The 17011-nt window shown below is 39.4% G+C and overlaps 1 protein-coding gene across 1 annotated transcript in view; it reads left to right on the top strand.

Annotated features, from left to right (window-relative positions):
* The window catches only part of gbe1b (glucan (1,4-alpha-), branching enzyme 1b), a 136433-nt gene that overhangs the window by 80295 nt on the left and 39127 nt on the right, over nt 1-17011 (top strand). The window contains exon 13 of the mRNA XM_036563470.1: nt 8767-8951. Within this exon, the coding sequence (XP_036419363.1) occupies nt 8767-8951 (185 nt within the window). The remainder of the gene's footprint in view (nt 1-8766; nt 8952-17011) is intronic.

Raw genomic sequence — 17011 nt, 5'->3', positions numbered from 1 at the left:
ATCAGTTTGGGGTCTCCTTTGTCGTATTTTCCTATTTCAAAATGCGCCAAATGTTATTAGTGGGCAGTCTGGACTGCAGGCATATCAGTTTAGCACACAGACTTTTAATATGGAGCAATGCTGTTGTAATACATGCAGAATGTGGTTTGGCATTGTCTTGCTGAAATAAAAAAGGTCTTTCCTGAAAAAGACGTCGTCTGGATGGCAGCATATGTTGCCAAAACATGTATATATCGTTGAGCATTAATGATGCCTTCACAGATGTGCAAGTCACCCATGCCATGGGCACTAATGTCACCCTGTACCATCATGAATACTGGCTTTTGAACTGTGCACTGATAACAAGCTGAGTGGTCTTTAGCCCGGAGGACACAGCGTCCTCAGTCCATTTTAAATGAGCTTGGGCCCAGAGAAGGTGGCAGCATTTTTGGATCCTGTTTATATATGATTTTGTCTTTGCATTTTAGTGTTTTAACTTGAATTTGTGGGTGCAGTGATGAACTGTGTTCACAGACAGTGGTTTTCTGAAGTGTTTCTGAGCCCATGCAGTGATTCCCACTACAGAATCATGTATGTTTTTAATGCAGTGCCGCCTGAGGGCCCAAAAATCATAGCCAGCACATCCTGTTTTTTGGCCTTGTCCCTTACATACAGAGATTTCTCCAGATTCTCTGAATCTTTTAATGATATTATTTACTGCAGATGATAAAAATTAAAAGTTCTCTGCTCTTTTACATTGAGAAACATTATTCTTGAATTGTTGCACTCTTTGCTCGTGTAGTCTTTCACAGAGAGGTGAACCCCTCCCCATCTTTACTTTTGAAAGACTCAGCCTCTCTGGGATGCTCTTTTTCTACTCAGTGATGTTACTGACCTGTTGCCAATCAACCACCAGGTGTTTTTTTAGCATTAAGCAACTTTACAAGCCTTTTGTTGCCAATGTGTTGTGGAACGTGTTGTTGCCATCAAATTCAAAATGGGCAAATATTTTTCAATAAACAATAACATTTCTCAGTTTCAACATCCGAAATGTTTATAAATGTTTATTATCTTTATACAATTTTCAATGAAATATAGGGTTTAAATGATTTGCACATAATTGTATTTTGTTTTTATTTATATTTTGCACAGCGTCCCAGACTTTTTAGGAAAGTAGGGTTGTAAATGAATGCACACTTTCGGACCTATACCTCTTGGCAACCTATAATATGGGGCGATATGGCCAAAAAATTATATCATGGTGTAATTCAAATTTCCGAATTAACAACCGAAGTAAATCTGAAATATTTTTATTGGTATATTTTATTTTAATATTAAAAATATTTTATTGCAAAATGGTAAAAACAAAACTTCGGAGTAATACGTTTATTTACAGTATATTTTTTTATTTAAATCTAATAATAAATATCAGAAAGGTTTAGAATTTTGAAACATTTTAAACAAAGAAAATTTGTCAAGTTATATGAACAATTATTAAAGCTTCTGCACTATGTCTAGGTCACTAGTTTAAGCAAGTTTGTGACCATGTATCAAAAGATCTTTGTGTCAGAAGGTCAGATTTTTCTTTTTCAGATGACTCTTAAATGGATTTGATCTACTCATGAGAGGTTTTTGCTCAAACTTGTGGAGTTAATGCCAGCTCGAGTGTCATTAAGTAAAAGATGAACATACCAAAAAATTCATGTACATTTTTCAGAATTTTACTTTTTACTCCAATTGTTGTGCTGCCAGTATAATCTGTAATTAACAATTTTGTATTCAATTAGTAAAGAATGCAAAATAGAAGCTGTTTCACTAGCAGTCTCAGACTTTTGGATGCCACTGTATGTCAATATTGCTTTCTGATGCTAACCCTGCGGCCCTGGCAAAAACTGTGCTACACGTTTCACATCTCGATGTCTACATTGTCAAAGTTGAGTACTCTTTCACCAGCATTTTGTTCAGATTTTTCATTCCACCTTACATGGAGCTGTAGTTACATCCTGGCACTTGTACAACCTGAATGTTACGTCTGCACCATTTAAGGTGGAACAGAAAATTCAAATAGAAGCCAACTTCAGCTTCGCAAAAACCATTCGTCTCATACTTGCATCCCGCACACTGGTGTCTCCGTACATACGATGTTGCATGAATTTGGAAAATATTACATGTCACTACCAGCTGGTCAATGGCTTGTTGGATGTACGAGGCCGTGAGTCTGGCAGCTTCTTAGGCGGTATGAGAGGAAGCACTTCATCTTACCCCAAAAGACCGGCCATTCTTTTTTTATCTGCTGACTTAAAAACAAAATGCATTACTTCAGAATGCAATGGGCTAGAATTCTGTTGACACATGAACATCACATCCGTGTGTGCTTGTTGAACATCTCATTCCAACACCATGGACATTTATATGGAGTTGCCCCGCCACCTCCTCCTCTGCTTCTATAAAAGCCCCCACTCTTCTGGGAAGGCTTTCCACTACATTTTAGAACATGGATGCAGGCATTCATCCACGAGAACATTAGTGAGGTCGGACATTGGATCATTATTAATATTGAGCCAAACTTTACACTCAGCGCTGTGCATTTTGGCAGGTGGTGTTCTCCTGGCATCTGCCAAAGATTTGTCAGATTTGTCAGATTCATCACCACAGGGAATGAGTCCAATGCCGTGTGCTTTACACCACTCCTGCCAGTGCTTGGCATTGCCTGTGGTGATCAGAGGCTTCTGTGCAGCTGCTCAGCCATGGACACCTAAACTATGAAGCTCTCAGTAAACCGTTGTTGTGCTGATGTTTCTTATAGAGGTTATAGAGGACTAAGTATTTCAGTAATAAGTGTTGCAAATGAGGACAGACAAATTTTGTGCTTGTATGGCCTATAGCTTCACAGCTGTGCTATTGCTGTTCCTTAATGTTTCTGCTTCACAAGAACTGCCCTTACTGTTGACCAGGGCAACTCTACCATGGCTGGAAATTGGCCAACTGGCTTTTTGAACTTTCTTTGGCACTTTATGCACTGTTCTTTCAAAACCTACATTGCAGTTAACATACGTTGCCATCAACTGTAACATGTCAAGTGCAAAAAAACTTAAAAACAAATATATTGGCAACAGAGGCACTACTTTTTCATAGAATAGAACGTCACAGATCTGTCAATACTGCTAAAACACGCAGTGGTACAAGTACCAGTGTAGACAATGTATCACCCAGCACTATTACACATGTACAAAAATAGTAGAAATGCTGTAATTGAAGTCTAAATACTCTTTCTGTGGAACTGAATAGGTTTTCTCCCTTTAGCGAATATCTTGCATTTATCCATCATCAAGTCGCGGCAGTTACTTTATTCATTCATAAGAGTTTCCCTTTTCAACTGAAGACTGTTGGCTCCATTTGATATGTATTATGATAAAAGCACATCTATTGGCGTTTTATTCCAGATCCCTCTCTCTTGTACACTGAAGCCAGTAGAGCTTGGGGGTACTTTGGTAAATAGCTTAAATTGGTTGCATCCTTCAGCTCAGTGTATGCATGCTTTAGATCCTTTTCCAAGTATAGGCTTTCAGAGTTGTGTTCAGATTCACATTCTGAATGGATGCCCTCATCTTGTAGCACTCTGCATTAGGCTGACATTTGCACATGCTAATTCACTACATGGGCTTTGTTGCCAACCTTGGATCAAGGGCAGCTAACCATGTGTGTGCTTACATTAACTAGTTTGTTTTGAAGTAATTACTGAGCCCTTTTCTCATGCATTTGATTTCAGCTGGTGCACCATGCAGGGATTCAGCATTCTATTATCTAGAGCCCGTTTCTGAGCCAGTAATTACACGTCTTAGAGGAAAGATTTGGTACATGATTACTTACCTCATGTGTAAGTGATTGGCACAGACAGAGTTCATTACTGGGATTTGCCTTCAGAGTGTCATCAGTGATGGCTTATAATGAGAAGAAATTGGCCCAAAAAATAGGTTGCATTTTGGCCTATTATGCCTTCTTTATGTTAACACCCTGAAATTCAAAATAAGGTCTGCTGATGACAGTTGTGTGGTGTCATGTGCCAAAAGCAGTCATAGTTCAGTTTGACCCTTTTCTAACTTCTCTTTATCCCTTAGACATAAACCGGCTCTTTTTACTACTGTGCCTTTAAGACTGGTACATGTAAATGATTGCTTTTCTGATTGGCTGCCCTTGTGCCTTGTGCAGGATCGTAAATACTATTACTTATGACTTTCATTTAAATGTGCGCAGCTTAAACTTCTGATGTGTTAAATTCAGCCAGTAAACAACAGGTGTGTATTAAATATGTGCAATATTTAATACAAACTTGTTGTATTTAATAGAATATTTTCACTTAGAAAATGAACAAAACATATAATTTGACCAGCGGGCATCCAACTGTATATAAATGTGCTGGTTTTTGTGACATAACAAAAACAAAGATATTGGAATGGGCTGATTTTGCTGCTTGGTTGCCATATGTGGACTATATGGAGGAATGAATGAACAGTCTTTACACATCACATCAATCTCTTTTATTTCAACATGGTGAAGACATTTTTCCATTGGTTTTCCATCATACAGGCCCTTTAATTCACACATGGGGTAATCACAGAGCAAGTAAACTCATAAAACAAAGCAAATAAGCACACAAAATAAAAAAGATGGCACAGACGGAAGTGGCAGTTTAAGCTGTGGCAATTTACAGCCTTTTTGTGAGATCTTCATGAGCACAAACACTCGTAAATTTATACCACACCTCATGCTTCCTGTTCCTCACCTCTTCTCTCTTAAATCAATTCCAGATAGCACGGCTCCGTGCCGGGAGACTTTTTCAGCTCCGAGTTTGACTTTTCAGACCCACTTTGACTTTCAGCCCGTTCACCTTGACTAAGCAAACGCTGGCCTCTAACTATGCTTTCGGCTTCAGAGTGGAGATGACATTACAGGAGCTTCCAGGCACTCTTTGAGCTTCTCTGTGGGATTGGTTGGGAAAATCTTGGCAGGCTTTGTAGGGGCTACACCACAGAATACCACATTGAGGTCATGCTGCTGTACAGGTGAAGGTTTTCTATCCTTTGAAGCACCGCTGACGAAAAATCCTTTAAATGGCTTTCAATTCTATCTGTGCTTTCATGCTTTATTTATAAATATAGGCTTTCTTGAGACTGCAGAAATGGTATTGAGCAGCAATATCATCAGACAGTATGAGATGCAAGTACAGAACAGTCAGCAAAAAAAGAGCTTTCTCTGAGACGCCGCTACATTTGTAGTGCAAGACAAAGAGAATTTGATTATTTGAATGTATCTCAGAAGTACGCCTCAGAAAATTGCCATCCCGCTTGAACAGTACGCAAGTGTTGTGTATCATCCTCTCACACAGAAGAGCAGAATACGCTTTGAACAAAAGCACAAGGAAAAGGTCACCCCTGAATACTTCCCGCAGTCAGATGGAGGGAACAGAGAGGAAAGAAGTTCATCCTCCAAGCGAGGTTTACTTTCTGCTCTGGGAAGTTTGCACACTGCCGTCATGGTGGGATGTGCGTGTTCCTCGGAGGCTTAGTGAGAATACGCTACCTGCTGCGATTGTTATTGTTTAAATTCCCTGGTTATCTCCCCATTTCCATATTTTCAGGATTTCAAATCGTGGCTGTATCCAGGGATTAACCAGCGTCTGTCTTCTAGTGGAACTCTCTCCTTCTCTCCTTTTTGTTTCCTGCACCCACCATCTCTCTCACTCGTGTGCCTTCTTTTATTGTGTTTTTTTTCTATTTCTCCTCTCTCTCTTTCTGTTTCTTTTTTCTTTCTCTTTTCTGTCTCTCTTTGTCTCTTTCTTTCTTTTTTTTTCTCTCTCACAGGACTCATGTTTTCTTTTTGGTTTCCTGAACTTACATTTTTTCTCTTTCTCTCTCTGCCTTTCTTGCTCCCACTCCATGTCTGTCAGCTTTTCTCTTTTTTTTTCCCTTTTTCTCCCTACCTTTCTCTTTCTCACTCTGCCTGTCTCTCTTTCTCACTGCCTTTCTTTTTCTCTCTCTCTCTCTCTCTCTCTCTCTCTCTCTCTCTCTCTTTCTTTGTCTTAAAGGACTCTCCAGTTTTCTTTTTTTCATGAACTTATTTTTTCTGTCTCTCTCCGCCTTTCTTTCTCTCTCCATCTTTTATTTCACTATTCTATATATTTATTTCACTACTTACCAGTTTTCTTTTTTCACAATTTCTCCCTACCTTTCTCTCATTCTTTCTCTTTCTTTCTTTCTTTCTTTCTTTCTTTCTCATTCTCTCTTCTTTCTTTCACTTTCTCTCTTTCTGACTCTGCCTCTCTCTTTTTTGCTGCCTTTCTTTTCTGCCTACCTCACTCTGGGTCTCTCTCTCTCTCTCTCTCTCTCTCTCTCTCTCTCTCTCTCTCTCTCTCTCTCTCCTGACACTTCTCAACTTGTTAATTCATAAGCATGCATTGCAGTGTATGCGTAGCACGCAGTTCACTTATTGTTTGATGCTTCTTTAACAGCTAGCTAATGTATTTCATTAGAAAGCTCTGTCACTCCCTGTCCGTTCCACTTCGTCCGGTCACTCACTTTTATCCTCCCCTCCTCCCGCGCTCTTTCTCTCTCTCTCTCTCTCTCTCTCTCTCTCTCTCTCTCTCTCTCTCTCTCTCTGAACAAACAACACACTTCATCACTATTGTTTTTGCCTCCATTCTCTCACTCGTCAAAGCGGCTCGTCGCCCCCTCAGAATTCAATTACCCAACTGTTGTTTTATGATGTTGTCTTGTCAGCTGATGACGGATTCATTATCTCATCACTCCGCTTGACAAGGCTGTCGCCTCTCTCCATTTCTTTCTCTTTTTATTCCTCCGTTCACGTTCTGTGTGCAAATGTATCCCCCAGTTCCTCCCCTCTGATCTCCTCAGCCTTCTCCTCTCTCATCTTCTCCAGAGCTGAGCTCGCTGGGCAAGACGATCACGCCCTACAAACTTCTGGAACATTGGTCAACCTTATGAAGGTTTTCTGGGTTGCGTTGTATGTAACTGTATTCTAGGGAGGGTTAATTTATGGCAGGATTTGAAACACTAATTAAGGCAGTCAGTCTGTAAATATAGATATGAGAGAGGCTTTAACCAAGTAATGGCTGATGGGTGAGATTTCAAATCCCCAACCTTTATATGATTAAAAGCTGTGGTGCATCTGTATTTATCTTGGACCTTCTCAAACCTGGTCATTAAAGTCCAGCAACCACAGGGGTTGTTACAATTTACATCTTAGCAGCAGGCAGAGTTAGGAGGCAGAAGGTGGGTCAAAAGCTGAGCTGTTTAATTCCTCTTCCTTAACCTCCCCGACAAGGTCGCCTTTCATGATCCATTATTCAATCTTTTCATTCTTTTTTTTCCTTTTTTTTTAATAGTACTCCTGTTGTCGCACCTCGCTCTTTCCTTTCAAAAATGTTTGGAATATAGATCATTGAATTCATTTTGCATTCATTTGTTTGTATGAAAGCAAATCACACGAAGCCGTGGGAATAGATTCTGAAGATACACGCTTCCCTCTCCCATGGATGCATGTTGAATCAGCGCTTTGAAGTTTGATGTTGAGAAAAGGGCAATGCTGTTGTGGGAGAATCTACAGTACCAGTCAGGTTTGCACACTTGACTAAATGTATGTTATTCATCACCTTAAAGATATATTTGAAAGCTGATGCTTAAATACTTGAAATATATTGATTAGCCAAATATAAATACACACAAATAAAAATGAAGCTGATGCATACAAATGCATTTACTGACTAAAATGTAATATATACAGTACTGTCAAAAGTCAGAGACCACCCTCCCATTATTTGATTGCCAGTAACCACAAGTTATTCATTTTTAGTAGATATTTCTGAGAATACTAGGTATGAGATAATCCACTTGCATGCAGAATGGGAAAGTCAAAGGAAGAAAAAAAAAATCCAAAGCTGAAGTTCAAAAACGTTATTAAAAGATACAGAGAAAATGGGGCTCCCAACATCCGAATGAACTTGTGTGGGGAAAAAATATTCCTGCAGATTTCTGTGAAAAACTGAAAGCAAGACTCCCAAAAGGAATGGAAGCTTTAATAAAGACAAATGATGGACACACTATATATTTTTTACCCTAACAAATAGTTCTCAGCCAGCAGTTAGACCTCGGCATATTGCTGCTGTCGGAACAAAACCTCGCATCTCTGTTTTTGTCATTTTGAATTACTTTTACATCATGATTCAATTTCTTAGTGAATAGACCAATAGAAATACTCCAAATTTACTTGAAAAAGATCTAGTTCTGTTATCTTCCTGCTCCTGTAAAGTTACTATTTTGGAGATAAAAGGTTTTTTGTCTCATAGCAACTATATATGTATTTTCTGTATGAAAAGCATCCCAGGTTTCTCCTTATGAAGCTGCTTGAGAGAATGCAGAGAGTGTGAAAGCTGCATCAGAGAAAAGGGGGATACTTTAAAGTAGCTAAAATAAAAGTTTTGATTTGCTTAACACTTTTTCTGGGCATTATATAATTCCATGAAGGTTCCTAAATGGCTTGGATGTAAGAACTTGGTGTAGAACTTTTATATTCTTTGAAGGTTCATTAGGGTTTTCACATTTTCACATCTTATTTGTAAGAATGGTTCTTTAAAGAGCCATCCATTAAAAGGTTGTTTTTGTTTTTCACCCTCTAAGGACACGGAGTGGGGATCTTTTTTTCTTGATTTGTTAAGACTGCTCTGTGTGTAACATTCTCTTCTGTATTTCTCTCCCCTCTGGGCCTTTGCAGGTAACGAATTTGGCCATCCGGAGTGGCTAGACTTCCCCCGCATAGGGAACAATGAGAGCTACCACTATGCCCGCCGGCAGTTCAACCTGGTGGACATGGATCACCTACGCTACTGCCAACTCTACGCTTTCGACCGGGACATGAACCGCACAGAGGACAAATACGGCTGGCTGGCGGCACCCCCGGTGAGACACCAATCACTCTCAGCTTTCTCCATATTCCCTTTATGTCTCACTTCCTCTGCTGTATCTCTAAAGCTCTCTCACTCTCTTATCTCTTATCTCAGCTTCTTTACACCTTTTTATTATATTCCTTTTCTTTATAGCACCTTTGGCTGTGTTTGAAGTAAACTACTGTCCAAAAGTTTGGTATATCTTGTCATTTTTGTTATTTTCTCATTAATTTCATGTAGTGTATTACTACAGTACAATTACTGCAACTGCAGTTTAGATTGCCATTAGACACTGTATAAACCAAAGAGTACTTTTATATACTTTATTCCATATTTAATTGTTTTTAAACAAATTACATGATGTAATTATCTGTTTATTACAACTTTATAGCACGTTGGCTAATTTAAGATTTGATCAGTTTTCAAAGGCATGGCATTCTGGATATCATTATTTTGGTAACACTTTATTTGAAGGCTGTCTTCATAACACATGCATAAGCATTGAGTAACATATTTATAAAGCAATATTTGAATTGTTTATAAATAGCTTATGCCAGTATTTGCAAGATGACCTCAGATGTTATAAGAAATCAGTGTCATTGTTTTGACATTTGTGTTCTGTTTATAACACTGTTATAAGGCATCATTCCCACGTAATGGAAGTTAAAATTTAGAGGCCTTTCAGTTCTATGGAAGATTTTAATTACCTCAAACTTGAGTAATATTTTTATGTGAAATTTCAACTCTGTATGAATGTCATCGCTATCCCAAGAAAAACAAGTATCTCCAAAACAGTAAATGTTCCTTGCTTTGAATGTAAGTTAATGGAAAGAGTTTTCATTCTAAGCAGTTTTGGAGCATTTCTATTTGTCCGATCATCATGAATTTTCACACTGTAAAGGACAGCTGCTGAGCTCAAATAGTGCAGAAAAGTAAAAATTGCAAAAAAATGGAGATACGTGTTTTTCATTGAACAGCGACGATATGCAGATAACTGTAGAAAAGTAGAGTAAAAGTAGAAATATCCTTGGTAAAGTATTATCAAGTTGTCAGCCTGTGTTTCTACTTGATTGCTAAAGTAAAAATTACTTTCTAAATGTACTTGAACATCAAAAGTAAATGTACTGTGAGTAGGGGTGGGCGATATGGCAAAAATATACCACGATACTTTACAATTTAATGATACATGATGTGTGTCACAATATTTTGTTTTTCTGAGGTTTCATTAATTGGAACTGACAAAAAAAAAAGTACTGCTACAAAAAAAGAAAACTTAGTGTCTAAGAGTACAATGATCTTTATTTATATATCTCAATAAGAATAAAATATCATCACAGGGGGCTCTCGAGTGGTGCAACCATCTAAGCGTTGGCCCTATCATCAGGAGATCATGAGTTCGATCCTTGGTGACGCTACAGCCATCCGTAGCCGGGAGTCCAAGAGAGCACAATTGGCCTCACTCTCTCTGGGTGGGTAGGATGGCCCCCCTTCTCCCCCATCACTCAATGCGATGGTAGTCAGCGCAGGCGTCTGTTAGCTGATGTAACACATCTGGTGGTTGGCGCTTTCCTCCGAGCGCGTTCAGATGTCCAATGACGTTGAGTGAGCGGCAGCTCGAAAATATGTGGTGGCTGGTTTCACAGGTCTCGGAGGAAGCCTGTGTTAGCCTTCACCCTCCTAGTGTTGATAGTATTATGTGATTGGGGGAGTCCTAACTAGCGGATGGAATTGGACACAACTAAATTGGGGAGAAAATTGCGTAAAAAAAATAAAATAAATAAATAAAAATATCATCATATTGCTCACCCCTGACTGTGAGTTGTTATTGTTATTAAGTTATATTGCAGATTGAACTTTTTATACTACATATCTCATGTAGAAATATGTAAAACTTATACATGGTGTTCTTAGTTAAATCTCTGCCCTATAAGTTCTGTTACTTGGAAATGATCCTTTATAGAGTCATTTACTTCATAAAAAATCTTACATCATCTTGCATTTTTTAAGTTCCTTTTAAAATCATCTACTAACCAGTTCATCATTCTTTACACATCTAAAACTTCTTAACTGTAAATTATTTTTAAACCTATGATGTTTAGAGTACCAGCATCATATTAGTAATTTTGTATCCATATCTACAACAAAAAAGTGAAATTATGTATCAGGAAACAGCCATTCTGAACTTGCGAACAGAGCCTCCAAACTTTTGAGCAGTAGTGTATGACAAATGCAATGTAATAAAAATAGCACACGTTTTCTCCCACACTCTTCCAAAGTCTCTTCTACTTCCTTTTGAAGCTCTCTTTTTTCTCATTCGCCCTCTTTCTCTTTTCTGCCGTTCTGTTGCATCTCTGCTTCTCTTCCTTTCAGCTCTGTACTGCACTTAGTCATCGACATCATAGCAAATGGTATTCCATTCATTTCACCGAAAGAAATCGATTTCATACCTTCCAAACAAAGCAGGCACCATTTCAATCGTTTGTTCTTATTTGTTTTGCTACCGCACTCCTCCGCCGAACGATAACCACCCCTAACCAGCCAGAACCCGGGTTACTTTTAGACCGTAACCCACAACAGCATGCAAACAGATGCTTCAAGCCCTGGGCGTCACAGCGTACAGTAATTCAGGTCTCGTTTCGTCTCCTACCCTGGTGACTCATATTTGAGTAGTGCAGAGCCATGGAGAAGAGGGAGAGGAGAAGGTATCTAGGATGGAGAGAGCGTCTTAGCCTCTCTGCTCACTGCTCACTCGCTCAGTCTGCAGTAAATGGGATCATAAAAACGGAGAGCGCGAGGCTGAATTGGCTGGATTAAGAGCCAGGCTGTGTAATTGATTCACTAACACTTTCCTGCTTCCCTCTATGATCCAGAGTGCAGATTACACTCTGCTTCACCTTCGTCTGTGAAGCACAGTGACCTTGAGGCCTTGCAGGAGTGCAGATGGTAATTGTTGCTGAGTGCATCAGCAGGAAAATGTGCGTTTTTCAGGGCTCTTTTGGCTTTAATCGTTTCTTTTTTGAATATGAGTTCCAGTGCACAGTCTTGCTTGGTGTGTAAGTGGATAAACTGAAATATGGATTTTCATAGGTGATTTAAACAGAGCTATTAACAAAATCCAGAATCAGACATTGATTATTTGGAGGTGGTGCTCATAAGACTACATGAATCCTACATAAGCCTTTCAGGAGAACTAACATAAAGCTACATAAAATTCTCCTATGTCATTTCACCCCAGACAGTGTCATAATGTAACCCTAATGTCAGCAAAAGTCTGTACCTAACATCGACATTGACAAAAACACATTGTCTTTCACAGCTGATCCCTGTTGTGATAAGCCTTTATTAATATGGTCAAGAGGTCAAGTCAAGTGGTCTTTATTGTCATTTCTCAATATAATTTGTATACATTGGAGTATAATGTTCCTCTGGCTCTGTGTATCTATGTAAGATTAGGTCAGATGTCATGAAAGGCGTACGTTCATATCATGTAACCTATTGAATACTTCTTTTAAGTACAGTGTACAGATAACATTTCCATTAAAAGCAGTGTTCATAAGGCTAAATGGTACCAACATAAGCATTAAGTGTCATGACAACCTAATGTCAGCAAAGGTTTGTCACTTGATATCCAAGTTGACAAAAGCATAGCTGATTCCAGTTATAATAAGTCTTTATAAACGTCTATGTAAGATTACATTAGTTGTCATCAAAAACTTATGTACATGTCATGTAACCTTATGAAAGTAGGCATGGTGCTGTAATGGGCATATAACCAACCAAGTTCAGCATAAGGACTATAAAGGTCTCCACCTGTGTTCTTTCAGCAGAGCGCTCTGGGTGATGTAAAGCAGAACCCCCAGCGCTAATACAGTGATACCATATGGAAGATGAAGTGAAAGCAGGGGGTTTGGTGTATTACAGCAGTATTGCGAGAGAGTTTGTTCAAGTGATACTGAATGTAATAGAAGGGGGTTTAAATGCATTAGTGGGTATCTGAAGTTGTAACAGTTTGATTAATATTCTCTCAGATTCTGCCTTTACAGATTCATCATTGATCCTGATTTGTATGTAGGCCACATTATGTGAAAGGTCCTGTCACACAGCTGGAACCAATCTGGCCAATTGCTTATGATACTGAATTTGAAAAATCAAGGACCTTTGCTTTCCTATGTGAATTTGAATAGTAATGTTGGATCGTTGAAAGTTCAGAGATCCATAGAGGCATTTAAAATGTAAGAGAATGTTCATTTTAGCTTTTTGTCCTTTGCCTTAGCAAACATTAATTTGATTAACGTTTTTATCCTCTTATCACTAAATGTTAACTGACTTAATCTACTACGATTATTATTGTTAATACTACTACTACTACTACTAATAATAATAATAATAACTTTATTTATGGAGCATTTATAGTGCTTTGCAGACAGGTGATAAGGTTTAGCAGTAATAAAAGTCATTAGGAGTTTAGTTCAGTAACTACTATAAAGGAAAACAAAATAAAGAAAAGTCTAGAATATTAGTTTAAAATCATATGATACAACAACATAAATCAAATTAAAGATGTAATAAAAAAGGCTACATTAAAGATAATATCAGCACAAAGTAAGACACAGGAGAGGCCATGATTCTGCAGCAAGAAATGCTCTTTTATTAAACATTAGGCACAAAGGCACATAACACAGCACAAATAGCAGTGAGGTCATCACCAGCCATACATCTCTGCTTAATGGTAGACACTCAACCTAACTACCTAAGCCCACTAGCTGACACACAGTAACACAGGTAACACATACACATAATTTAAACTAACAAAGAATGGCATAAATAGCATTTAAGTCCCTTTATACAGGGAGTATGCACCTCCCAAGAGCCTCTTCCATGGCCTTCTGCATGGCCACACATCCGTAGCCTCTCGCGGCCATGCATGGCCAGTAGCGGGACGCTACAAAATCATTGATTTAAAACTTGCTTAACTGATTAATTGCACACTGACTAGCCTATTAGTTTTTAGCATTTTAAATGGCGCTATTGATCACCAACAGACTACAAAAGTGCATTATATTAAGAAAAAACAGATGCAAGTCTGTAAGCGTTGTATATTTCCAAGAAGAATGGGCTGTTGGTGTGGTGGCTTCAGTAGAGTGCACTCTGTTTTCTGTCTATAATATGTCTGTAATGTGTATATCTGACATGAACATCCAGTGGATCTGTAGTAATCAGATTTTTTTGTTCTGCATACATTGGCCAGTCAAATCCCTTACAAATTACATTACATATGCTCATGTGGGAAAACTAATCCAGCTCCAGTAATGCTTTAGTGAGTCGCTGCATACTTTTGGGTGGTTTATGTGGTTCAGTGTTCAATCAGTTCCTCCCTGCACCAAACTCACATCTTTCTGATAGATCTTCACGATAGAAACACTGACACAGCTCTAGACAAACTCACACAGAACATCACTCCGGTGTTTTGTGAGAGCTGACTAGATTCTTAATTCACTGCTCCTCCTCCTTGCTTTCGGCTTGTTTAGACTTGGCTGGATATTCAGGGAAATTCTCCAGAGAGCGCGAGTCTTTATTTTGTTTTCTGAAGAAGGACAGTGTCGGGCTGAAGGGGTGGGTGGATTGGCGGGGCAGTAACTTTGGAATGGTCGTCTGGCTGAGTGTAGAGAAGGGGATGACATCCAGGGGACCCTCATTTTGAAAAGGCAGAGGTCTGTCTGCTGGGTGCTTTGAAGATGTGGCACAGCAGGCTTGAAAAGGCCCCAGCACAGATGTTAACACTGCCATGGAATCACACATTCACCCACCATGGTGTAAACAGGCTGACTGGACGATAACTCAGCTACACACAGAGAGCCAGCACAGACAATAAATGGCCCAGGGATTTTTGTTTTTGTGAATTTTACACATAGTTTGAAAACACATTTATTTTCCTCTGCGGTTCTCATAGCACAGCAGTGAGTCCCACAGCTTATAAAGGTGACGCAAGAAAGTTATACCTAATTTCTTCTATTTTGCAAATTAAGGTACTTTGTAAACACATTTGTTGTTATGTCACTATTTTAGAGATAAAAAATACGATTTGATCATAAAGGAAATAAACTGGTGTTTAGATCAAAGGTGGTATTTACAGCATTACAAAATAATCCACTAAAGATTAAATCTTTGAACCTCAAAGTCCCTACTTCCCAAATCAGACGTGGATTATTTTAAGCCTACTATACAGAAATCAAAGCAGTGTGCTTATATTTTATTTACTTGTTTATCTATTTTAATAAGGAGGGGAATCCAACTGAGACCAAAGGCTCATTTTCCTCATTTCATCCTCACTTACAGAATACACATGTACAACATGCACAGCTCTTCTACAAAATGCAGAACGCGTAGAACACTTCACATGAGCAGCATTTTATATAGAACAAGTGCAGTGCTGTGTAAAATACATATTTAATATGTTTTATACTGGGTTTCATCTGTTTGCAGTTCAGCATTTAAATTATTCAAGGCCTGTGGAGTTTTATCAACGGCATAATTTGGTTTTACCTCTTGTGGATTTGTTAATATGGAGGGTCTCCCAAAACCTAAAAAAACACTGCCTAAAAATACATACAATACTCTGTGAAAGTCGGAGACCACCCTTTCATTTTTTCTTTTGTTTCAATCAATACAAGTATCAAGTACAAGTTATTAAGTACAAGTTATTTGTCGGTAAAAATTAAGACATCAATCAAGTAAACAATCTGTGGTTTCTTGGAACACAGACTTCAACATCATTGAATGTGTTTGGGGTTATTTGGATAAGAAGAAAATGCAACCAACTTCTAAGACTGAATGTTAGACCGAATTGCTGGTGATGTGTTTTCATGCCAGCTGCTTGGTCATAAAGAGCTTAAAGTGTGCTTTATCCTTTAATTTAGTTTACATTGAGAACTAAATTACTAATAAACTAAGGAGCTACTAAGGAGTGTACAGAGAGAGCTGAAGGTGAGATTGAGGGACTGCAAGGAGGCCTATAAAAGGATGCTGGAGCGAAGACTTCTGCAAAACAGTGCAAAGGAAGTGTGGGCTGGTATGAAGATCAATGGCTTCAAGACAAAGCAACAAACTGTTGGGGGCAGTTTGGACACAGCCAACGAACTGAATGTATTCTTCAACAGATTCAGAACGACACCATCCCCCTCCATCGGCACCGGCACCCCCCCACTCTCCCTCCACCTACACCTCTCTCATACCCCTGTTCACACCCCCCCTCTTTGCAGCCATTGCCTGAAGAGTCACCCCCCTTGAGGTGACAACCAGCCAGGTAAAGAGACAGCTGGAGAAGCTGAAAGTGAGCTGAGCTGCTGGACCGGATGGGATCAGCCCAAGAGTCCTGAAGGTTTGTTCCTCTCAGCTATGTGGGATTCTTCAGCATCTCTTCAACCAGAGCCTTAAACAAGGGCGTGTGCCAGTGCTGTGGAAAACATCCTGCCTGGTTCCTGTTCCAGAGAAGTCCTCTATCTCCTCTTTCAATGACTACAAACCAGTGGCCCTTACATCCCATGTCATGAAAGTCCTGGAGAGACTAGTGTTGCCACATCTCAGACCTCAGGTCAGCTCTTTCCTGGACCCCCTGCAGTTTGCTTACCAATAGCAGGTTGGCGTGGACGATGCTGTTATTTGCCTACTGCAGAAGGCACATTCCCATTTGAACCAGAACAACACCATAGTGAGAATAACTTTCATTCAGTAACATCCAGCCTCTCATGCTGGGGGAGAAGACAGAGACAGTGCAAGTGGACAAGTCCATAATTGCATGGGTCTTGGACTACCTGTCTGGAAGACCCCAGTATGTGTGGTCAGGAACCTGCCTGTCAGACCATCTGGTCAGCAGCATTGGAGAACCTCAGGGAACTGTGCTCTCCCCCTTCCTCTTCACCCTGTACACACAGGCTTCCAATACAGGTCGGACCACTTCCACCTTCAGAAATCTTCTGATGACTCTGTGGTGGTTGGTTGCATTAGGGATAGGTAGGAAGGAGAGTATAGGAACCTTGTGGAAAGCTTTGTTGAGTGGTGTACCAGGAACCACCT

Source organism: Colossoma macropomum, unplaced genomic scaffold, assembly GCF_904425465.1.
Source record: "Colossoma macropomum unplaced genomic scaffold, Colossoma_macropomum, whole genome shotgun sequence".
NCBI classification, from domain to species: Eukaryota; Metazoa; Chordata; class Actinopteri; order Characiformes; family Serrasalmidae; genus Colossoma; species Colossoma macropomum.
The sequence above is the reverse complement of the archived record's forward strand: the minus strand, read 5'-3'. Positions and strand labels throughout refer to the sequence as shown.